General features: G+C 41.4%; 1 protein-coding gene across 2 annotated transcripts in view; it reads left to right on the top strand.

Annotated features, from left to right (window-relative positions):
* The window catches only part of chd7 (chromodomain helicase DNA binding protein 7), a 106,574-nt gene extending 84,426 nt beyond the window's left edge, over nt 1-22,148 (top strand). The window contains exons 27-40 of one of the 2 annotated variants that reach the window (XM_041802586.1): nt 364-493; nt 958-1,073; nt 9,438-9,858; nt 9,974-10,182; nt 10,357-11,301; nt 11,738-11,904; nt 13,224-13,478; nt 13,796-13,966; nt 14,067-14,294; nt 14,382-14,597; nt 18,347-18,487; nt 18,581-18,685; nt 18,950-19,130; nt 19,250-22,148. In XM_041802586.1, coding sequence (XP_041658520.1) covers nt 364-493; nt 958-1,073; nt 9,438-9,858; nt 9,974-10,182; nt 10,357-11,301; nt 11,738-11,904; nt 13,224-13,478; nt 13,796-13,966; nt 14,067-14,294; nt 14,382-14,597; nt 18,347-18,487; nt 18,581-18,685; nt 18,950-19,130; nt 19,250-20,280 — 4,316 coding nt within the window. In that variant the 3' untranslated portion in view covers nt 20,281-22,148. Of the gene's footprint in view, nt 1-363; nt 494-957; nt 1,074-9,437; nt 9,859-9,973; nt 10,183-10,353; nt 11,302-11,737; nt 11,905-13,223; nt 13,479-13,795; nt 13,967-14,066; nt 14,295-14,381; nt 14,598-18,346; nt 18,488-18,580; nt 18,686-18,949; nt 19,131-19,249 lie in introns of both variants that reach the window. The other variant, XM_041802585.1, reaches the window with a different exon arrangement.
* Nucleotides 22,149-24,807: the final 2,659 nt, after the last annotated feature.

Raw genomic sequence — 24,807 nt, 5'->3', positions numbered from 1 at the left:
AAGCATGTGCTCATTTTACCATTCATGTATAATAATGTCATTTAAATCACAGTGTTGTCCAGTATAACCGTAAACACACAGTAGTACTACAGCAAATTCTGTGCAAAGATAAACCTATTAATTACTGAAAAAGGTGTTCTTCATGGTAGATATTTCCATGTTTAAATTGTTTCTGGCCCCCCAGTGCCCATCCTTGGTGTAGCATGTCTGCTTTATTATTTTAGAAAATAATCATTTAAGATTTTTCCTCCAGCTTATGTACATGTTGACTTGACTTGTGAGTCTCGTGTTCCCTGAGTCCGGGTGTTTTGCCACGTTTCTGGATAGTCTCCTCTACACATGGGTCTTTGTCTTCCTCTTCAGGCTATGAGAAGTACAACTCCATGAGAGCTGACCCCGCCCTGGGTTTTTTGGAGCGGGTGGGCATGCCGGACGCCAAGGCTATCGCTGCTGAGCAGAGGGGTGCTGACATGATGGCGGAGGGTGTTGAGGGGTAAGAGCGGCTCCTCAGCGCTCCCTTTTCTCTGTTTGTAGAAGTAATCCGTCTTTGGTCAGACACATTTGAATTGTTTCTGCAGTTTATTTTCCCCTCTCTGATCTAAAACCTTACCTCCTGAGCAGTTAAAGTCCAAAAACAAGATTCAGGTTTGAACAAAACCCTTGATTTACCAGTTATTTTCAAAAATGAGACAGTAAGCAGGTGTAGGGCACATCTGCATTTTTAAAAATGCTTTTTGTAATTGCAGACTAAAATTTATTACTTCAATCTTATTTATTAAGACTAAAATATCCCAAATATAAATCAAATTACTTTATTTTGTCAAATGTATGAGTATTTATATAAATATTTGTGATATTGATATTTAAGAATATTTCTTTGTAAATGTGTTTCCTGAACATTTAAAAAATCTTTGACCTTTAAATCACAGTTTCTTTGCCTTTGCCCTTCATCTGCAGTGAGGATGAGGATCCGGAGTACAAGCCTCTGCGGATGCCTTTTAAAGATGACATGGATGATTTCACCAACTCTCCTCTGGATGACAAGGAAGAGACGGTGGAAGGAGAAGCTGAAGGTAAACTTCTAATTCACCAAGAGACAAAATACAGATGACTTTTGACTTTTCTACGAGGAGAGAGAAAGCACACACGCTAGCCTCGTTCAGTTCTGTTGTAAGCTGTGATATTTACCGCCCCGGGAGGGGTGTGTGTGGGGGTGTGTGTGGGGGGGGTGTGCAGAGATCCCACTGGGCCATGCTTTCTCCTGCTTCTGCAAGGCTGAAACACCGTGTGCATGCATGACAGACAGGGCACCAAATATCAGACCGTCCCAGGACCAGTATGAATCTGACAGGGTGTAATAATGTCAGCGCGGCACTGAAAACATCTGCCGATCTAAAACAGTCTGGATAAGCATTTCTTTACTGACAGATCGGTTATTTTTAAAGATTAATATCGTTAGCCTCATTGCATAATTGCCTAAGTCGTATTTTAAGGTTTAAAAAAAACCCCACATATTTGGCAAACATGGGTTTTTTTTTATTGATACTGTAATAGATATTTGGGCAAGTTTCTTAAAAGAAAAAAAACAAAAAAAAAAACAGACGATATACAGCCGTGACCACCTGTCATCTCTGTCTCAGAGACCATCCAGCATCATGAAGTGCTTTAATACGGACTCTTTCATTTTCAGTCAGCTCTCCACGTTTTACCATTTTGAGCAGGAATGAGGAATTTCAAACTGAATTCACCCAAATGTGAGCCGGCTCACTGGGCTTCTCTGAGAAGTCAGAAATGAATCAAGCATAACATTCAACCACTAAAACTCATTTTTCTCTTCAGGAATGACAGTAAATAACTATAATCTGACACATTCATCAGAAATATTCATGTGCTTTACTATTTTTCAGTTTTTTGGTAAATCAGTAAATGTGAAAATTCATGGATAACAATAATAATTCTATTTTAGCATTAAAAATATCATTTGGGTTAAAGAGCTTCTACATATTGGTGTATTAACCATTGCAGAAACATCAAAATGATTTTGGTAATTACCAATGCTGTTAATTTAGGGCAGCTGTGGCAGAAACCTGACTTTGGGTGGTGGTCTAAAAAATTTGTTAAGCACTGTAGCAAATAAAAAAAAGACTTAATAGACTAGAAAAGCACTCGGACAGCACAGACCTCCGCCAATAGCCCTATCTCCCAAAAGTAAAGAATCCTTTAAAAAATTCCTGGATCCAGATGGGGATCCGGATCAGTCCCAAAATCTAATCAGTTCTTCCTTATGCCATTTCTGACATTTCCTGAAAATTTCATCAAAATCCGTCCACAAATTTTTGAGTTATGATGCTAACAAACTAACAAGCCCTGCCGATCACATGACCTCCTTGGCGGAGGTAATAATACATAGATGACTTAGGCCTGTAGTGATGATGGAATGTAACAAGCACTCTGATTGGCTGAGGATAAAGGCAATAAGACCCAATGAATCAGCAGTGCTAGGAGAGTATCGTTAGGTAGATTTCACAGTTTGGCCTAAAATGACTTAGCAATCATGCTACGATGCTAATGATTTAATTGCATGGAGAGCGTCGGTTAAACTTTGGAACAAAGTTTTTCATCTTAACTAGAGTGATCAAAAACCCCTGATCCGTCAGCATAACAGCACATTATAACGATGTATTTCTCCAGAGCCCTGGGTCTAAATCCAAGATTTTTTAATTATTTAAAGGATTTTTAAATTATTATTTAGTGGCACAAACTTGATAAAAATTAAAGGATGCAGGGTTTCCCATCAGTTACAGACTGGCGCTGTGCCATAGTCTTATTTTTGGCCCGGTAGTCTGTTTTGCCCGCCGTCTTTACATTTTCAGCAGTGAATCCGTACGTGGACGTAAACTGAGCGCCACACAGAGAGAGGAGGAGGAAAGCTCTGCTCTGTGACTGAACTTCAGACTCTCAGGAGACGAAGCCATGAACATTTCAGAGAAGCACTTCCTCTCCACCTTTATTCCAGTAGGATCTGTTCATCCGTATAGATCGGTAGTCTCTCTCACGCGTCTTCTGTCTTTTTTTATTGAATTTTCTGGGAATATTCTCGTCTTTAGTGGCAGAAGCCCGAAGCTCAAGGGTTTGATGGAGAAGACTCTGCTTCAGTCAGACAGGAAATAATGTAGTCAACCAAAGAAAAACTTGGTCGACCAAAATCGCACCCAGACACCAATGAATCGATTAATTGTTCAGGTTTTTAAAAAATAATAATAATTCATTCATTCATTAAAAAGAAATCCCCTTGTTGGGGACTAATTCAATCCATCCAGGTTCCTCACTGCACCTGCTTGGTACTCTAAAGCAGTGGTTCTTAATCTTTTTGAGTCGCGACCCCAAATTTAACAGGCACTGTTGTCCGCGACAACTTTGTTTACTACTACTTTGTTTAAAACTGTATAATAAACATATTATAATCATATCTTATGGTTCCCAATAGCATATAAAAATATATTTGTGAAAAACAGAGTGTCCAGACACGCATATTTCATTATCGTTGCACTGGGTTTACAGTCTTGTTTTAAACACAGTGTGTTTTTAAATTAAGTTTTTTTTACCCATGATGCACCTCAAAGAAGAGGGAACAAAGGATGGCCACAAAGTAAGATTGTCTGTCAAATTTTCTTTTGTTTATCATGAAATTACTTCTTACACATCCTCATTTCCACAGCACAGTTGAACATTACTGTAATGGTGAATATTTCATGTTCATGAAAAGTCCTGGATTTGATCATTTAATGTGATAAAGGTCTTAAGGAGCCGAAACCGTGTGTGAAATATTTTTGCTGAGTCATCATGGCCTCTGCCATTTTATGCTAGTTTAGCTCTATGTCCTTCATTACTGTAATGCATAGCTTTCATTACCATGTAAGGTAGAGGCCTGTTACAGTAATGGAAGCTAATACTGAGATTAGCATGCTTTCAGTCACACTTTAAACAGTAATTTAAAGGAATGATTATTGTATATCGTTTATTACCTTTTATAGTGTACAAACTTTTATATTACATAAAAATGTTGCGCATACATAATTTTTTAAATCATTGTTTATCTAGTAACATATTGGCATGCTAATGTAAACTGTTTTCACATTAGCATCTGCTAATCTGTGCTAACTTGTATTTCTTCACATAAAGAGCAAATGAAAATGATCGAAAGGGAGCCGCATCAAGAGCCAGGGTGGAGAAACATAGAAGACGTAGGCTAGCTACATTAACCCAGAACTTCTACAGGAGTGTAGGAGAAAAGAAAGAGAAAGGCCTAAATAATGGACGAGAAGAGCAGAGTACACTGCTTTCTACATTATAAAGCAAAAGACATTTTTCTTTTATTTTCCTAAATATTAATGCAAATGACAGAGTACTTTTCAAGTCATCAGCCGTTAGAGCATAATTCAAATGTTTCTGAACAAACTTTATAATGATAACCATCATTTTTTAAATAAAAACCTCAAAATGCACTGTTCCACATTATTAGGCACAACAGAGTTTTAAAACATTTTGTAGGTTGTAAAGAACTGAAAATGGTCATTTGTAGAAATTGCAGCATTAGGAGGTCATATTTACTGAAATCAAAGCTATTTCAATCAAAAACATCTGAACAGGCCAAGTTCATGTTAACATAGGAGCCCTTCTCTGATATCATCTTCACTATTCTTCATCCATTGAACTTGTGAGTTTTTGGAGAGTTTCTGCTTGAATTTCTTTGCAGGATGTCAGAATATCCTCCCAGAGCTGCTGTTCTGATGTGAACTGCCTCCCACCCTCATAGATCTTTAGCTTGAGGATGCTCCAAAGGTTCTCAGTAGGGTTAAAGGTCAGGGGAGGATGGGGGCCACACCATGAGTTTCTCTCCTTTTATGTCCATAGCAGCCAATGACACAGAGGGATTCTCTGCAGCATGAGATAGAGCATTGTCATGCATGAAGAAAATTTTGCTACAGAAGGCACGGTTCTTCTTTTTGTACCATGGAAGAAAGTGGTCAGTCAGAAACTCTAGATACTTTGCCGAGGTCATTTTCACACCTTCAGGGACCCTAAAGGGGCCTATCAGCTCTCTCCTCATGATTCCGGCCCAAACATGACTCCGCCCCCTCCTTGTTGACGTCCCGGCCTCATTGGGACATGGTGGCCATCCACCAACCATCCACTACTCCTCCATCTGGACCATCCAGGGTTGCACGGCACTCATCAGTCAACAAGACTGTTTGAAAATGAGTCTTCATGTATTTCTGGGCCCACTGCAACCGTTTCTGCTTGTGAGCATTGGTTAGGGGGGGCTGAATAGTAGGTTTATACACGACTGCAAGCCTCTGGAGGATCCTACACCTTGAGGTTGGTGGGACTCCAGAGGCACCAGCAGCTTCAAATCCCTGTTTGCTGCTTTGTAATGACATTTTAGCATCTGCTCTCTGAATCTGATGTATGTATCTGTCAGAAACCTTCCTCATTATGTCTTTATCTGCAGGAACCCGTCTGTGCTCTGAATCAGACACTAATTTCTTCACAGTATGATGATCATGATTAATTTTTCCTGAAACATCGAATGTTTTCATTCCTTGTCTAAGGCATTACACTATTTGAGGCTTTTCAGCAGCAGAGATCCTTTTTCTTTCCCAGATTGCTGAAACCTGTGGCCTGCTTAATAATGTGGAAAATGTGGAAAAGTGCATTTTGAGGTTTTTATTTTAAAAAAATAATAGTTATCATTATGAAGTTTGTTCAAAAGCATTTGAATTATACTCTAACAGCTGATGACTTGAAAAATACTCTGTCATTTGCATTTATATTTAGGAAAATCAGAGAAAAATGTCATTTGCATAATAATGTGGAAAGCAGTGTATTTCACATAATGCACTCACTCACATCACCAAATGCTATATTATTTAATTTTTCAGTAAAAAATAAAATGTTTTTGGATATGAATCTGTATTTGTGCTACTTAATGTGCTATTTACTGTACATTTGTTTATGATTTCATTACCAAAATATTAGTACTCATTACCGAAATGATTTTTCATTACCGCAATGTTTAGTATTTAATGATTTATTAAGGTTAACACAATTAATTGACATTGATGCATTATCTGTTAATAAAATTTCTAAGATTATCTATACTTTGTTTAAACTGTTTTTTAATGCAGTGCCTCTGAATGCAGGACGATGAAAAACTGATGTGAGAAACTGTTTAGATATCACGGTAATGAGCTAAATATTTGCTTTAAAACTCGTATAAATTTAATAAATACATACATACAGTCATATCTTCTATCCTTAAACATAATAAAGTGCAGGCTGGTGAAAGGAAGTGAAAAAAACTATTTTTTTGGACTATACTTCTAATCAAAATTGTGTTACAGTAATGAATTTATTTCCTCATAGTGGCCCTAAAACTGCATAAAAATGTGCACATGAATGATAATTTTATCTTATATAGTATAATTAGGTTCTTTTTGACATAATAAGTACAAAAAATGTTGTATACAAAGGTCTCTGATTTTTTCTGTAAGTTGTACCATGTTCGTGAGAATCACCCAGATGGTGATTCATGATTCAGATCAGCGCCCGTTGCTTTATTCTCTCTCCCACTCCTGAACTCTCGCTGCAAACACCTAGTTTTCCAGTGTCTTCTGTGGATATCAGCTATGGAAATCTAACAGATAAAGGCAGACGTTGTAACCTACTCACAGCTCATAACAGAGACAGAAGTATAAAGTTGCTCTCTCTGTTTCTCCAACGCGGCTCAGCGCCATGACGCATGATTGGGTGCTGAATGAAGCTCTGTGTCAGGATGGATCCAGCAGGATTTTAAAGGAGTGACAGACACGCAGGTCGCAGTACCAAACTATTTGCCACATTCTCCGAATTTCGCAGTGAAGGCAAATAAAAACGCATTGGATCCAGTGTGCAAGGTCCGAGTGCGTGACGTTTTTTCGGATTTACGCACTGTTTCTTTACCCAGTATGTAAAGAAACAAGCACACACAGCTATCAGTTTCTTATTGAGACACAGGTCTTGCCCAAAGGCACAGTAACATCCTATTTTTTTGGCAAATCACTTTAGGATTTATTAAAAATCATGTGGCAGCATCACACTAACTCTTTAACGTGTCCAACAGACCAACAATGGGCGCTACATCACATCATACTGCTGCTAGTTGAGCCAGCTAACATGTAAACAAATAACGCAAACTTTATTTTTCTTTTAAATGAAAGAAAAAAACATCAACACATAGGCTACTAATTAAAGCCTTAAGGAAACACAGTGGGAAGAAAAATGTGAACATTTCTGTTGCTGAGAGCTTGTTAACATGAAAACACACTGCAGGTATTCCGTGTCGTTTCTGCTCGTGCATGAAAAGCCATATTTCAGAAAGCGGGGCTGATATTTACGGAGCTCCAGGCTCTGATATCAGCCGGTGTCGGCCCCGGGGCCTGACGTTTCTCAGGTGGTGGAGCTGCTGTTAGGCTTTCTGGTGACTGACCTTGAGACCCCTGCTGCTGCTCCTGACCCAGGTCTGAGCTGGAACACTTTTTCTGTGAAGCCAGCTGCTGCATTTTTCATCAGGTAGCTAGCAAACTTGCTGCAGCTGCGACTGAGGCAACAACGCGTGAGCCTTTTTCTTTTCTTCGTTTCTTTTTTTTCCCGCTGTGTGTCACTGATCCTCCTGCGCACAGTTCGTACAAACTCAGACAATGAATTTTTGACAAATAATGAATCAGAAAACAACTCCCTGTCTAAAATTCTGTAATTTAATACTGATTTCCGTGCATTTATATTTTTCCAAAATGATTTGGTGACCCCCAGAAATGATCTTGTGACCTCAGTTGGGGTTGGGACCCCATGGTTGAGAATGGCTGCTCTAAAGGATCCTAAAATGAACAAGCCTGTGGAAGCATTAATACGTTTTTTTAGACTCATCATGTCCCACTAAAAAAATAACTAATTAAGAGACTATCAGCGCGCACCTGTCTTTGACCTCCGTGATCCCGGCGAGGCAACTATTCAAACTCATACAGCCTGCAAAATAACCTCAAATCAACATTTTTCATTCGTTTGCAACGGTAACTATAACAGGATCACTTGATCCAGCCTGTGCTGTGTCATTTATGAGCATAAAGCAGGCAGCAGGCAGAGTTCGCTCGTCAGGACTTAATGACCAGCAAGCATCACCTTTTATCACCTCTCCTCTCTGTGTGTAAGAGAAGCTAACGTGAACACTTTAGGGAGATTATATAAAGAGGTGATACTACGCAGCCTATTTCCCAACAGGTGAATTAAACTGACCCCCGGAGTTGATGCAGTGAGGAAGGGCAGAGCAGAGACTCCTAGCAGCGCCACTTCAGGACAACAGCCTGTAACTTTGTGACGAGTTGATGTTTTGTTTCTGAGCGTTAGTGCTGTAAAATATCAGGAAATATCCCGCTCTGGTAGCTTTGTGTGCTTCTCTACCTGTTATTCCTAGAGCTGCATTGTTCCCGTCCACAGCAGCACGTCTCTCTGTCTCCTGACCAGCATCTTGGGGGGGGTTAACTGACCAGAGTGGTCTTAGTCTAACAAAAGCTTTTTGATCTATTAATCGACCAATCAAATTAAAGCAGTCAGCCCTAGTATTTATAGTGGATATAAAACATGATTAAACTCTTTACACCCACTAATAAGGCAGAGAAAGGGGAAAGGCAGCTTACAGACTTTCAGTTCTAGCTGGGTTTAGTTATTCACTGGATTATTCAGGTTTTCTTTGACTAAGGCTAACAGAAATAAAATATCAACCCCACCATAAAATAAGGAATAGAAATAAACAGGAAATAAAGGCTGTGACAGTTTTCTGGTGGAGATTAGTTTACGTTAAAATTAGAAAAAATCTATCATCAAGAAAAAACTGAAAACTAATAAGCCACTGGATCATAATCAGTACACCTCTGATTTTATTATTACAAGAGAAAATAGTTAAAAGAGAACAGAATCTACTCACATTTTGATTTTCATTTTGCTCTAAAAATTCACAAGATCGGTGCATTTAACTTCAGAACGTCAGCATTTTTCTCTCTCCCAGGTTTGGGGTCCCCTTTGCTGTAGTCTCCTAAAATCCTGTGGGAAACACTGACCCGGTAAAGGATCCTGGAATAAAGGCTACTGCGCCCAAAGACCGTTCCAATGTTGAGGATCCTCAAAATTTTGAAACTACATTTAAATGTAAAGACAGTATGTCGTTTATCAGCAGGGTCTACCTTATTCCGTTGTCTCTGCGTCACGTTTCCTGTCAGCCCTGCGTGACCTTCTCTTCCACCTAAAAGTCTAACTTTTGTGACAACGTTAGACTTTTAGGTGGAACAGCAACAGCGGCGTGGATCCTTGCAGTAATGGTCTCCTTTTGCTCTTTTCCCTTGTAGCCAAACCAGGAGAGAACGGTCAAACTGCGGCTCTTTTGGGTGGCTCCTCAGGCCCGAATGAACAGCTCTACTGGCCGGCAGCCTCAGCCTTGACGGCCCGTTTACGTCGCCTCATCACAGCCTACCAACGCTCCAACCGCAGAGAGCAGCTCCGCCAGGAGGCCCTAAATCGCCCTGACGGTCGCCGAAGGAGACGCAGGGACTTCCTGCCTTCCATTACCATGGTTACCGATACAAGCGGAGGAGCGGCTTATATCCATGACGGCGCAGGGGTGTTCTTGACAGAAGGAAACCCGTATCTGGCCAAAGGAAGCGCTTTCTTTGCTAAAGGTGGACAGTTCATGGCGGAGGCATCCCCCGTGGTCACCGCCAGCTCTCTGATGGCCGATGGAGCGCTGTACTTCAAGGAGAGGAGACAGAGGTAAAGTCCAATGTCCTGGAATTTCATTGGCTCATCCAGAGCTTGTGTTTGTGTAGAATGTCAGTATGAAACGAGATCACTATGGCCTGGCGTCACACTCTTTCTTCTTTGGCAGATGGACTCGTCGCGAGGAGGCTGACTTCTACCGGGTCGTTTCTACGTTTGGAGTCGTTTTTGACCCTCAGCATCAGAAGTTTGATTGGACACAGTTCAGGGCCTTTGCTCGACTGGACAAAAAGACTGACGAGAGCTTGGAGAAATATTACTACTCCTTCATTGCCATGTGCAAACGTGTCTGCAGGATGCAGGTCAAGCCCGAAACAGGTTGGTGAAACACACGTTAAGATGATTGAAGGGTGTTTCCTGTGTGAAATGACTGGCAGTTCAGTAGCCACACAGCTACTACTGTAGTTAAAAGGGAAAAGTGACACTGTTTTTATGACTTCCTGTTTCCTGTCCTAACCCTGACCCTAACCCCTAACCCGTCTTGTTTAGCAGCAGAACTCCCAGATCCAACCTTGATCATCGACCCCATCACAGAGGAGCGCGCCTCACGTACCCTCTACCGCATTGAGCTGCTGCGCCGCATCAGAGAACAAGTTCTCCCACACCCTCAGCTCTCAGAGCGCCTCAAGCTCTGCCAGCCCTCCGCAGACCTTCCAGAGTGGTGGGAGTGTGGCCGCCACGACCGGGACCTCCTCCTAGGGGCCTCCAAACATGGCGTTAGCCGGACAGATTATCACATCTTAAACGACCCGACTTTAGCCTTCCTGGAGGCCCATCAGCGCTTTACCAGCCAGAAAGGAACTGGTGTTGGTATGGGAGGCTATGGAGACGTCACAAAAGTTGGGATGGGAGCAGCAGAGAGCACCTCCGCACCCCTCCTCACCCCTGCAGAGCTGGCTAGTGCCTCAGCTGCTGCCAAGCGTGCTTTAAAAGAGGAAGGAGAAGAAGGGAATGAGGGGAAGATGGAGGAAGCAGAGACGGCAGTGAAAATGGAAACTGATGGAGGGGATATTCCATGTACCAAGACTGAGACTCCTCCTCTGCAGAAAGATGAAGAAGAAGGGAAAGATGAAGCTGCTGCTCCACTGGTGAAGGACTTAAAGGAGGATGAGGAGGCCCAACAGAAAGTCAAAGAGGAGCAGAATGGACAAGGACAGAATACTTCCATGATGAAACAGGAGCAGGACAAGGCCTTGGTGGAGAAAACTCCTCCTGACACTCAGAAGGAGGAGACCACGGATCTCTCAGTACGTCATGACACCTCTCCTGAAACACAGCCGGTCAACAAGGCAGCAGAGGAGGTAGAAGGGGAGGAGCAGGAAAATGCTGAGTCTCCCAAATCTCCCAAGTCAGCTGACACAGAGAAAAGTCCAGAGGAGGAGGAGGAAGACAGGATGGATGAAGACGACAAATCAGAGAAATCCTCTCAGGCTGAAGGTACGGGGACTTTTACTGCTTTGGTCTCTGTTGGGACCATTATCAAGTTACCTATGTGGTTTTTAAGAAATAAGAAAACCCCACACTGGAAGCATAGTGTGGCTTTAGTTAATGTGAAACTGACAGCAGATCTGAACTAAGCCCCTCTTTGAAACAAACAAGAAGGAATCTAATCAGCTGAACTGTGAGCAGTTAAAGATTTACATCTCTAACTTTATTTGTACCCTGGTCTACGATAATTCTTTTTATGAACCAAAGTTGTGTTTCTCATTATTACTGACACCAGGCTCATCACCGGCCTGTCTCTGCTGATTCCCTTCCTACCTTGGCAGCGTTTTAATGAGTCTAAGTTCCAGGGGCGATAGAGGGAAGTGAGATTTGTTCTTAGTAATGATTTAGAAACCCGCTTTGACTGAGCGACTCTGTCTTTAAACAGCGAGTGCAGCATCTGAGCAGAAGAACTTTGACGAGGAGAGCATCACATCTCTGAGCATGTCGGCCCAAAATGAAACTAGGGATGGATTCTGCCCGGATGATCTGCCGGAAGCTTCTGCTCTGCAAGCTCTCCAGGAGCGCGCCTACGGCTTTTCATTCTGGCCTAAAGTAAGTCTCACACAACAGCGAACAACGCTATGATTATCACTCCTTAATCTAATTTACTTTGAGCTCTTTATGATGAAAATGTTGAGATACCTTATCCATTAAACTCAGACTTCCTGGTTTAGAGATTGAGGTTTTGATTTGACCCATAAGGAGAAATGTCACCAATAAATTTCATTTAAAAAAATTAGAAAATTCATAAATGTTCCTGCCTCTCCAAAGGCTCAGACGAGGTCAGACCGGTTTGTAAAGGCTGGTTAAACATGACTCTTTCTCACTTTAACCCCTGAGATCAGTGTTGTCATATATGACAAGAAGAGACATGTGGTGCACAGTCTTAACGCACTGTAAAAATAACCTTTGAACCATAAATCCCAGCCACTTTTTCCTCTGAAATCCATTTTTTGATCAAACCTGCAGCTAATGGATAATACAGTCTGCCATATTGTCTGTTTGGATCCCACAATGCATTGTGACTGGACTGTTACAACCAATTGCAGGCTGTTCCGTTGTCACATCATGCGTTGCTGAACGGTGCATGTGCAACAACTTTAAGACTGGAGAAGAGAGCCTGAATGACAGAGAGACAGAGACACAGGCTGTGACGTGTCCCTCTGTGTCTCTACAGACATGAACTGCTTTAAATAATGAATCAGCTTCACAAAAGCACAAGGATTTTGTTGTTAAAAATGTGAATATTTTTGAAAACTTTATGTCTCAGAATTATTTTTTCACTTTTTGGTCCTCAAAGATGAGAGAAAAGGTTTGTGTACAGATAATGCATACAAATCTGAGTTTTGATTTCCATTCAGTTTTTTCTTCTTTTTAAAATTACTGAGACATTACTGCAGCAAACACATTCTTAAATCCCAGGTTGTCCTAGAAATATTATGTTTAGAGTTTGACTGTGCACCACAGGGTTTTTAAGACAAAAAGTCCAGGCAAGACGCAATGGTTCTAAAAAGGCACAAGGCTCAGAGGGTTGAATTTTAAATCATATTTAAATTGTACATAGCAAGGCCTATGAAGACATAAACTTAAGCTCAGAGCAACAGTGGTAGAAAATGGTGTTTATACCAGACAATGGTGGGATCTTGGTGCTTTAAAACAGAAAGAAATGATTGGTAGTGCCCATGACTGCTGTGCTGACGGCTGAAGTGATGCCTACATTAGTGCACCTCATCATAGCTGGATGGTGAAATACGGACAGACAGGCTCGTGAAAACAGGAAAGCCCACACGTATTGAACAGCAGCCTTCAAGTCTTAAATGGAAGATGGGGTATTTAGAGAACAGAGCGTCATCTCTTTGTTGGCTTTGCAGGATCGAGTGATGATCAACAGAATGGATAACATCTGTGAGGCTGTCCTAAAGGGTAAGTGGCCTGTCAACAGGCGCCACATCTTTGACTTCCCCGGCAACCTGCTGCCAGGGCACGGTTCCTCGGTAACTACAGCAGCCGCAGCCATGACGACCGAGAGCCCCCTGCAGAGGCGGAGCCTGGCTGATCTGAAACTGGCCGGCGTCCATACACCTTACAGTGGGAGTGAAGAGAAGACGCCATTATCGCATATTCATGTGAGTGTTTGTGTCCTTAAACTTCAACGGGTTCAGCATGTGTTTTTTCAATTGCAAAAGGTAGATTTAAAATAAAATATGACCCAAATGACAATCCCATCTCCTACTAATCATATTAAAGTATAATTCAAAGTAGTTTCAGTTCCCATCTGCAGACTTAGATTGACCAGTCAGCAGCTTTATTTTCTAGACTTTATGTTCCTGCTGTTTCATAATAATTATTAATAAATAATGAATGTTGCTCTTCTTTGTACCTGTAACAGTGAGGCTTCCAGGTAGGGGATTTATTGGTCACAAACTGTTGGTTGGTGTTGCAGGAGGATGCCCTGAGCCTGACGGTCCCTCGACAGAGGAGGAGGAGGAGGAGGAAGGTGGAGATCGAAGCAGAGAGGGCAGCGAAGAGACGTAACCTGATGGAGATGGTCGCTCAGCTGAGAGAAAGCCACGCTGCTACTGAGACCCAGAGCCACGCTATAGACCTAACCAAGGTGCTGACACCATTCTCTATTAAAACCGACCAATCATTCCAGCACGGTGATGATTATAGCAGTAAAATCAAGTGTTTGACAGATCTGGTCTGTTGCTCAGGGTATGCATCATCACCACAAGGCCTCGCCCTCCTTAGCTGGCTTCCCCAGCGCTCTGGTGACGAACCCCGCCCTCAAAGCCCAGATGGAGCTACTGCAGCAAGCCTCGCCCTCTGGACACAGAGCCAATGGTTCACTCGAGGCTGACCTGCCCATCATGAAGAGGAGGCGTGGCCGCAGAAAAAATGTTGAGGGCCTGGAGCTGCTGTTTATGGGCAACAAGAGAGGGGTGCGCCATCTCTCCTTCTTCACTTTCATTCCAATCACAGAAGTATCTTCGTTAAACCTTTCTTTCCTCTGTCCCTCTCATGTTTAGGATGATGCTGAGGAGGCGAAGATTTCAGGTGCTGAGGGGGCTCAGGGTGTTGCTCATGCCCAGCGACCCTTAACGGTCCACGATCCAAGCCCTTGTGCCAGATCTCTGGCCTCTGGTAGTCTGGAGGAGGACGAGGCGGCAGCTTCCAACAAAGAACTCGGAGAATGGCTCAGGCAGCACCCGACCTATACCATGGACATGGCTGGATACACACCAGTACGTCATCCTCGCTTTCTTCTCTTTATTTACATTTTTTCCTTTTATAAGAGTAAATCTGAAGAGATTCAGGATACAAGATACATTTTAACAAATCAAGCACTTGTCTCCTACACACGACAACTACAGAAATCTGAACAAATCTTTCTCTGGACACCCGAGGGTTTCAGAAACTAGATATTACTCCTGACCTAGACATTTTGTTCAGGAAAATTTTATTCCTCTTGAAAATAAAACTAAATTAGATTCAGCATAGTGGCTAGCATTGGCATCATCTCTCCGAGGAAGAATAAATGTTATTAGAATCAGCATCCTTCCTACATTTAAGATGACTTTTTTAGATGTCACCCTTGTTTACCCTTACATGTCTTGAAGTCATTTAATCCAGACATTTTAAGATTATCTGGTGTAGCAAAAACCCTAGAATTAGTTTATTAATGCCAATGAAGCCATTCTCCAAGGGGGCGCTTGGTCTTGCCAATCTCCAGCGCCACCTCTGGTCAGTTATGAAATAGCTATGTAATTCAGTGTTGTGGCCATTGGGGGAGATAGAAGCCGCTGTGCCTCTGAGGTCTCATATTTATGAAATATGTGATAAAATACTGATCAGGGTTTCACTGTCTGTAATACTCTATTGGCTTGGAGAGACCGTGCTAAGAATTTTGGTTCAAACACAGGCACCTCCATCACAATCCAGACCAAGGTTATTATAGTTCACTAAAACTAACTAAATAATTCAAACTAACAGGTAAAAATCATTTTATCCAGCTGAATAAAAAAATGAGAACTAACCACAACTAAATTCTGTGCTGATGAAATTAAAGTCTCCTTAGTTTCAGTCTTTGACAGCAGCAGACTGTCTGACATGAACATCCAGGCCTGGAGAGAAAAAAGTGGCCTGGTTTAACTGCAGAAGACTTCACAATGGTTGGTTTTAGTTCTTGAGTGGGAAACAAACATCAAAATAAAATGAATAAAAAGAAAAGTGTAGAGCCCTTTTGAGTCTGGCCCCTGACAGGTGTCCCAAAACTAAAACGAATAAAAACTAAACTAGAATGAAGCATTTTTTCCTAAATTAAATCGAACTTAAACTCAGAATCCACCAGGAAAAACTAATAAAACCAAACTGAAATATAAAAGAAAAGGTAAAAACTAAATAATAATAAAGAATCTTTTACCTTCTTTAACTATGACCCAGACTTGAAGTATTTTCCTGCTGTCAGTGAAGAAAATGAGGTTTAAAACAAAATAAAGATCAAATCTGAACATTTCGGCATTTATTGAACCAAGAACATGATACAGACCTCAAATATTTACTGATAAGAAACGACCTAACCAAAGGCATCCGTTGGGTCGTGGTTTATCTAAATGAAAATGTCTCATTGTCCTCGTCAGTGATTGAAGGAAAATTTCAAAATTTGATCCAGAGTCATTCATCATTTTTGTGTTGTTATATCCTGACTAATTTACACAGCATGAAAATAAAAATACTAAAAGACACATGGTGAAAAAAAAAAAAATGAAATACACATGTTGAAAATAAAAACAAAATACACCTGGTGGGAAAATATAATACACCTGGTGGGAAAAAAAAATACACCTGATGGAAAAAAATAAAATACACCTGGTGGAAAAAACATACAATACACCTGGTGGGAAAAAATAAAATACACCTGGTGGAAAAAACATACAATACACCTGGTGGAAAAAACATACAATACACCTGGTGGAAAAAACATACAATACACCTGGTGGAAAAAACATACAATACACCTGGTGGAAAAAACATACAATACACCTGGTGGAAAAAACATACAATACACCTGGTGGAAAAAACATACAATACACATGGTGAGAAAAAAAAAATACAATACACATGGTGGAAAAAAATAAAATACACATGGTGGAAAAAAATCAAATACACCTGGTGGAAAAAAATACAATACACATGGTGGAAAAAAATACAATACACATGGTGGAAAAAAATACAATACACCTGGTGAAAAAAATACAATACACATGGTGGAAAAAAAATACAATACACATGGTGAAAAAAAATAAAATACACATGGTGGAAAAAAATACAATACACATGGTGGAAAAAAATACAATACACATGGTGAAAAAAATACAATACACATGGTGAAAAAAATACAATACACATGGTGAAAAAAATACAATACACATGGTGGAAAAAAATACAATACACATGGTGAAAAAAATACAATACACATGGTGAAAAAAATACAATATACATGGTGAAAAAAATACAATACACATGGTGGAAAAAAATACAATACACATGGTGAAAAAAATACAATACACATGGTGGAAAAAAATAAAATACACCTGGTGGAAAAAAATAAAATACACCTGGTGGAAAAAAATACAATACACATGGTGGAAAAAAATACCATACACATGGTGGAAAAAAATTAAATACACCTGGTGGAAAAAAATACAATACACCTGGTGGAAAAAAATACAATACACATGGTGGAAAAAAATACCATACACATGGTGGAAAAAAATTAAATACACCTGGTGGAAAAAAATACAATACACCTGGTGGAAAAAAATACAATACACATGGTGGAAAAAATACAATACACATGGTGGAAAAAAATTAAATACACCTGGTGGAAAAAAATACAATACACCTGGTGGAAAAAAATACAATACACCTGGTGGAAAAAAATACAATACACATGGTGGAAAAAAATACAATACACATGGTGAAAAAAATACAATACACATGGTGGAAAAAAATAAAATACACCTGGTGGAAAAAAATAAAATACACCTGGTGGAAAAAAATACAATACACATGGTGGAAAAAAATACCATACACATGGTGGAAAAAAATTAAATACACCTGGTGGAAAAAAATACAATACACCTGGTGGAAAAAAATACAATACACATGGTGGAAAAAATACAATACACATGGTGGAAAAAAATAAGATACACCTGGTGGAAAAAAATACAATACACATGGTGGAAAAAATACAATACACATGGTGGAAAAAAATAAAATACACATGGTGGAAAAAATACAATACACATGGTGGAAAAAAATACAATACACCTGGTGGAAAAAAATACAATACACATGGTGGAAAAAATACAATACACCTGGTGGAAAAAAATAAAATACACCTGGTGGAAAAAAATACAATACACATGGTGGAAAAAATACAATACACATGGTGGAAAAAAATAAAATACACATGTAGAAAATAAAAATAAAATACACATGGTGAAAATAAAAATAAAATACACATGGAGAAAGTAAAAATAAAATACACATGTAGAAAATAGAAATAAAATACAGTGAAAATAAAAATAAAATACACATGTAGAAAATAAAAATAAAATACACATGTAGAAAATAAAAATAAAATACACATGTTGAAAATAAAAATAAAATACACATGGAGAAAGTAAAAATAAAATACACATGTAGAAAATAGAAATAAAATACAGTGAAAATAAAAATAAAACACACATGTAGAAAATAAAAATAAAATACACATGTAGAAAATAAAAATAAAATACAGTGAAAATAAAAATAAAATAAAGGGTAAATAAAAATCCTCTTCACCACCACTCGATCTCTGTGTGAAAATGAAAAGTGAGATTCTATCTCAACATTTCTGTTGTGGCTCTACTTGATGTTCTCCTAATTAGCAGGTTTTCTATCAGCCTTTTTCACTCGCTCCTCTTTTTTGTTGTTTCTAAAACTATAGAAGAGCGAGGAGTTATTGCTGTCTCAGTTTTCAAAGCCCAAGCAGAAACGCCATCGCTGTCGAAACCCAAATAAGATCGACATCAACACCCTGACTGGAGAAGAGAGAGTGCCTGTGGTCAACAGACGCAACGGCCGTAAGGTCAGTGCATTTACGGTACAAGCTTCTAGAAACATCCACAGCGTTAGTCGGATCTGTTAGAATGTTTTACTGAAGTTTTTCCCTCTTCCTCAGATGGGCGGAGCCATGGCACCACCAATGAAAGAGCTTCCAAGATGGCTGCTGGAGAACCCCGAATTTTCTATTGCTCCTGATTGGACAGACATCGTCAAACAATCAGTAAGTCACTGGGACAAAAGCTGTCCAGTACAAAAACACGTCGTTAATGGAAGTCATCCCGTACATGTCTGAGACATTCGTGGTAACGAAACCAATCAATCATTGTTTATTTAGCAGCAATTCACAACCAGAGTTATCTCAAGACAGTACAAAGACCGGTCTAGAACGTGCTCTCTAGACCTGTTACAGTAAAGACCAGTGTTAATCACCATGAGCGCAGCACTAGCAGGGTTCTTGTGCTAATGAAGTTGCTCTCTCCCACAGGGTTTCCTCCCAGAAGCCATGTTTGACCGCCTTCTAACTGGCCCGGTAGTGAGGGAGGAGGGTGTCCGTCGTCGGGGCCGAAGACCAAAATCTGAGATAGCCAAGGCGGCAGCAGCTGCACAGGCAGCAGCCGCCGCTCAGGCTACCCAGGCCTCACTGGCCACTGCTGCCTCCTCTGCAGGTAAAATCACTGTAACATCTTCTATTGTTGTAGGAGCTCGTTAGGGAAACATCAGTGCGGTCTGCTTCGTGTGTGTGCTGACGTGCTGATCCTTACCTTATGCTTGGTGTTTCCGACAGGAGGCATCAACCCTCTGCTGCTGAACAGTCTGTTTGGGGGGATGGACCTGTCGTCCCTCCAGAGCCTCCAGTCTCTCCAGTTAGCTGCTGGTTTGATGGCGTTTCCTCCTCCCACTGACCCCAAACAGGCCGCAGCCGCCGCCACCATGCTGCCCCTCATGCTGCCTGGCATGGGCGGTCTGACAAACATGGCGACCACTCTTCCTAACATGTTCGGTCTAGGGGGGCTGTTTGGTGGTAACCTGACAGCAGCAGCAGCAGCAGCTGCATCAAACTCCACCGCCGCGTCAGCTTCAGGAAACGGCGAGAGTGAGGAGGCACTGGCAAAGAAAAGAGAAGGGGAGGCGAAGGAAGCTGGAGAGGACTGTGATGAGGACAGAGATGACACCGAGCAGGACGAGGAGGAGACGGGGGGAAATGAGGAAGGACAAAAGAAGAAGAAAAAGAAGCTGGAGAAAGGGAATGAGGAAGGATCAGAGAAGACTGAGAAATCAGGGAATAGTGTCACTCCTGCTCCTCAGATCTCAGCAGCTGAGTCCTCGGCTGAACTGTCCCTCAACGGTGATGCTGCAGCTCTGTTAGCTGCAGCCGGCATGTCAGCCAATTCTCTAGCCTTCAATCCCTTCCTCCTGTCCACCATGGCCCCTGGCCTCCTCTACCCCTCAATGTTCCTACCTCCAGGCCTCGGGGGCCTCAGCCTCCCTGGCTTTCCCACTGCCTCCACACTGGCCGAGCTGCAGAGCGCCATGGCCGGTGCACTGGGTGGCAACATCTTGACCACAAACCCCCCAAGGGACCAGGAGGAGAAGAAGAGCGTGCTGAAAGCTGCAGGAGAGGAGGAGGATGACGACGATGACGAGGAGGAAGAGGAGGCGGGTGGAGGAGATAGTGACTTGGCTGAGGACAAGGAGGTCGGAGCAAACGAGGCGAGGGACGAGGATTCAGTCCTGGAGGATGGAGGCATGGAGGATGACGAGGTGAAGGAGGCAGCGGTGGCGGCGGCATCTCCACAGAAGGTCAAGAGTGACTGAAATGAAACAAAGTGACTGGCCTTGGACATTTCTTCCTCTCCTGTCACGGCTCCACCACAAATATCCAAACTATTATCGATCCTCTTCTTTTTCCCAGCGTTGTTGAGTTCTCTTTAACTATTTGATGTTTATATTTTGGCCAAGTATATTTACTATGCGTCAGAGAGGCTGAGGGGTGTGGTTAACTCTCAGATCGATAGTGTAGTCAGGGAAAATCCTCATAGCCACTCACTCAGAGCTTTGCCTCTGCAGAGACTGTTGTTTCTCTGTCTGGTTAGCGTGTGCGTTGTGAATGATGCACTCATACTTTTCTCCAGCAGACCCTCAGATAGTTCCATCAGTAATATAATTATTCTATTATCATTGCTGCTTACAGCTTTCAGATCTTTATAGTGTATTTTTCTTTTTTTACTTTGGACTATTGTGTTGTTTTTGGTTGTCTCAGCTAAGAGCGCCCTCTAGTGGCGCGTTTTCTACCATCAGTTTTAGATAAACAGCTAACCTAGCTGACACAACTGGACTTCGATGAAGCTGTTCTGTTCCAGGTTTTTAGTTCTCACATATCAGACCAGAGAGTCTCTGAAGAGGAAAGAAGACCAACATGAAACCCGGTCTCACACACTGACAAACACGTGTACTTGATCATGAGCTGCACACTCTTACATTCAAAGGTCCATCACTACACATTCTAACCTCTGAATTCTTTGTTCTGACTGTTTCTGAGAGGACGCGCCGCAGCGGCGTGTGCTTGTAAACTGATCCAATACTGTAAAACCCAGTCTCACACTGTTTGATTATCGGTCTTTCTACTGCCATATCTGAATCCTGTTTCACTCTTTGACGTGGCAGGTGGGCGGTGCCTGCCACCAGGTAGACCCTCTGATTGGTCCACTGCATTCTGCAGAACCCAGCTGTCCCTGTTTGGAGTTTTCTGTGAATGGATTTGGAGTGTCGGTCCAAACGGGGATGTGATAATTCAGGTTGATTCTTTTAAGAGGGCACAACAGATGGTCTATTTCCTCAGCCGCTATCTCAATGAAATAGTTTGTTGTTGTTATTTTTTCCATGTCCTGGTAGTTTCAGACCAAGTGCTGCTCTCCTTCTCTTTGAGATCTGTTTCTTAGTCACACACTGACACGAGGCCTGGCTGAACAGGACTGAGACACACTTTCAACACAAACTCTGGTTGCTTTTTTATTATACTTGAAAAGTGCAAGTGGGGCTTGATTTGTTTTGTTTCTGAGGCCAGTTCTAGTGTCTGAGATGAATCAAGTGCTGCTACTGGTAAAAATTTTGAAAGTACTTTAAAACACGTTGTGGTCAGGTCTTATGAACATTGCTATCACAGCCCACCCAGCAGATGGAAGAAGGGGGAAGAGATCATTCTGGCTTTCTGAAACACAACCCGTCATGGAAGAGCCGAGTTCTTCTCTCTGATGCTGAGACAGCAATAACCAAGGCAGCTTTTGAATGTCCCATTATCACTCTACCAGCACACGCAAACACAAGAATAACCACAAGTGTCATGACTAGAAAAACAAACGTTCAACCATGATGATGAGTAAGTACTGCAATCATTTAGTCTCCCTCTGTTCCTGTTGATGCACTGGTGTTAAAATGATCAGGTACCTTTATTACTTAGCTACTTTTCTTGAAAAATGGACTTTTTGTTACTTTTAGCCAGCAAGCTGAAGAGCATTACCTCAAATTCTTATCTAGCCTTGAAGTTTACAGACATACCATGTAAATGTTTTTTTCCTTCTTTGTTTTTGGGTGTTTTGTCTTTTTGTTTTGGTTTTTGGAGACATCATGTATGATGAATTGTAGCTATGATGCTTTTAATAAAAGTGAATCATGATATTCGCCTAGGAAACCAAACTTGGCTCTACTTGTTCTTCAAGTCTTCTGACGGCAGCTAAAAACACACCTAACTGAAGGTAATGTACACTCACCAGCCACTTTATTAGGTACACCTTGCTAGTACTGGGTTGGACCCCCTTGTCAGAAATGGCTTAATTCTTCGTGGCATAGTTTCAACACGGTGTTGAACACATTCCTCAGATTTTGGTCCGTGCTGACATGATGGCATCACAGTTTCTGCAGATTTGTTGGCTGCACATTCTTGATGAGAATCTCCCGTTCCACCACATCCCAAAGCTGCTCTACTGCAGGGTTTCCCAGCTACTTCTCCGTAGAGCCCCCCCAAGAAAAAGACGCACATGAAAAAACCAGCCTCCATTTAAGAGTTTCATTGATAAAACCCTTAGAAACAGCCGTGATTTTACTAAATATGTGCAAATCTAATTTTGATGACGACCTTGGAGTGGACCAAGCATCGCTCCCCTCCCTGAGGTCTTTGGCGCCCCACTGCTCTACTGGACTGAGATCTGCTGACTGTGGAGGCCACTGGAGTCCAGTGAACTCAGTGTCATCTCTAATAAACCAGTCTGAGATGATCTGAGCTTTGTGACATGGTGCATTATCCTGCTGGAAGCAGCCATCAGAAGATGGTAAACTGTGGTCATGAAGGGATGGACATGGTCAGCAGTTATACTCAGGTAGGCTGTGGGGTTTAGACCAGGCTCAGTTGGTACTAAGGGGCCCAAAGTGTGCCAAGAAAATCCCCCCACACTGTTAGACCACCAGCAGCCTGAACTGTTGGTACAAGGAAGGTCAGATCTATGCTTTCATGATGTTCACTCCAGATTCTGACCCCACCATCTGAATGTCTCAGCTGAAATCCAGACTCATCAGACCAGACAACGTTCTCCAGTCTTCTGTGGTCCAGTTTTGGTGAGCTGTGTGAACTGTAGCCTCAGTTTCCTGTTCTTAGCTGACAGCAGTGGCCCCGCTGTGCTGCTGTAGTCCATCTGCTCCAAGGTTCCACGTGTTCAGAGACCCTATCCTGCAGACCTTGGTTGTAACCAGTGCTTATCTGAGTTCCTGTTGCCTTTCTATCATCTCAAACCAGTCTGCCCATTCTCCTCTGACCTCTGACCTCTTACATCATCACTGGATATTTTCCCTTTCCGGACCGTTCTCTGTAAGCCCCAGAGATGGTTGTGGTGAAAATCCCAGATCAGCAGTTTCTGAAACACTCGGACCAACAACCATGGCCGGATCCCAAGTCGCTTATAGATCAGTCTCAGATCCTACGGATTCGCTCGAACCGGAAGTAGTTTCCGATCCACCATCTTGACGGCTGTGCCAAAGCCCTTACAGGGTTTAAGACTCAAGCCATAAGACCGAGGACTGAGATTTGAAGACCGATGAGCAAAGACACATGAGAACTCTTTTTACTCAGAGCCACGGCCCCTTATTGGATATCTCTCTCTGATTGGACGCTGCTACACAGTGGATGTCAGTGAAACTTCTCAGCAGCAGCAGAGATAAATGATGGAGGAGAAACCGAGTTTATAACAGACGATAAACTCTCAAGAATATAAACATCAGAAGTTTTAAAGGCTCAATAACTGATGGGCTGGGATTTAAAATAAGTGTTTGGAATCAACATTTACAGTGAAATACTGAGAATCAATAATAAAGAGTGAATCAGTGGAGTTTAATATTTGATTAGTTTTCTGATTCACCTTCTAACATGTTAAAAGCTCATAAAATCTAAAGATTCAGAAATAAATCTTCCTTTTCCCACCAAACACCAACAACATTTAGAGGATTTTTCTACATTCAGTCCATCACAGCCTTAATTTAGACTGAAGATAGTCGTAGGAAAGGGTGCCATGTTCTGCCTGTCTGATTTAGTCCAAATTTAGCCCAATAATGGTCGTTAAAAAATGACAATACTACAGCCACGTCTTTATAGAGAGGTCTTTTCAACGGCCTGAAATTTACTGCATGTCACCGTTTACTTTTCTATTAAATCTAGACGTTGTTTAGACAGAGTGGAGACGGTCTTAACGTCTTTACCAATATTTTCTTCTCAGTGTTATAGTCTATTTAGAAATTTCTGTTTATTAGATTATGAAGAGAATTAAAGTCAGACAGCAGCAGTCTGTCTGATTTTAAGAAGAAACAGGTTTAAATCATAGCGGTATAATAAAGTTTCTATAAGCCTGATAGCCTCAGGTTTGATCATCAGCCTTCACACTGAATAATTATGATCATTAATCATTTGGTAAGATAGATTTGCAGATAGAAAGAGCCAGCATGGTTTTGATATCAAAAAATTGTTGCAATGACGTTAAAAACGTCTCCACTCTGTCTAAACAGCGTCTAGATTTAATAGAAAAGTGAAAAGATGAAAAGATGTCATTTTCATGTCGTTGTGAAGACGTCTCTGTATGGTCGCACTTTTAACCACTGTTATTGGGCTAAAATTGGTCTAAATCAGCTGGACAATAATTTAATCATTTTCTACGACTACCTTCTGTCTAAATTCAGGGTTATGATGGACCAAATGTAGAAAAAATCCTCTAAATGATGTCGTTTTTTGGGGGAAAGGGCAGATTTATATCTGATTCTGTTGATTTTATGAGCTTTAACATGTTTGATGTTTGAAGGTGAATC

The sequence above is a fragment of the Cheilinus undulatus genome, linkage group 13 (genome assembly GCF_018320785.1).
Source record: "Cheilinus undulatus linkage group 13, ASM1832078v1, whole genome shotgun sequence".
Classification (NCBI taxonomy): Eukaryota; Metazoa; Chordata; class Actinopteri; order Labriformes; family Labridae; genus Cheilinus; species Cheilinus undulatus.
The sequence above is the reverse complement of the archived record's forward strand: the minus strand, read 5'-3'. Positions and strand labels throughout refer to the sequence as shown.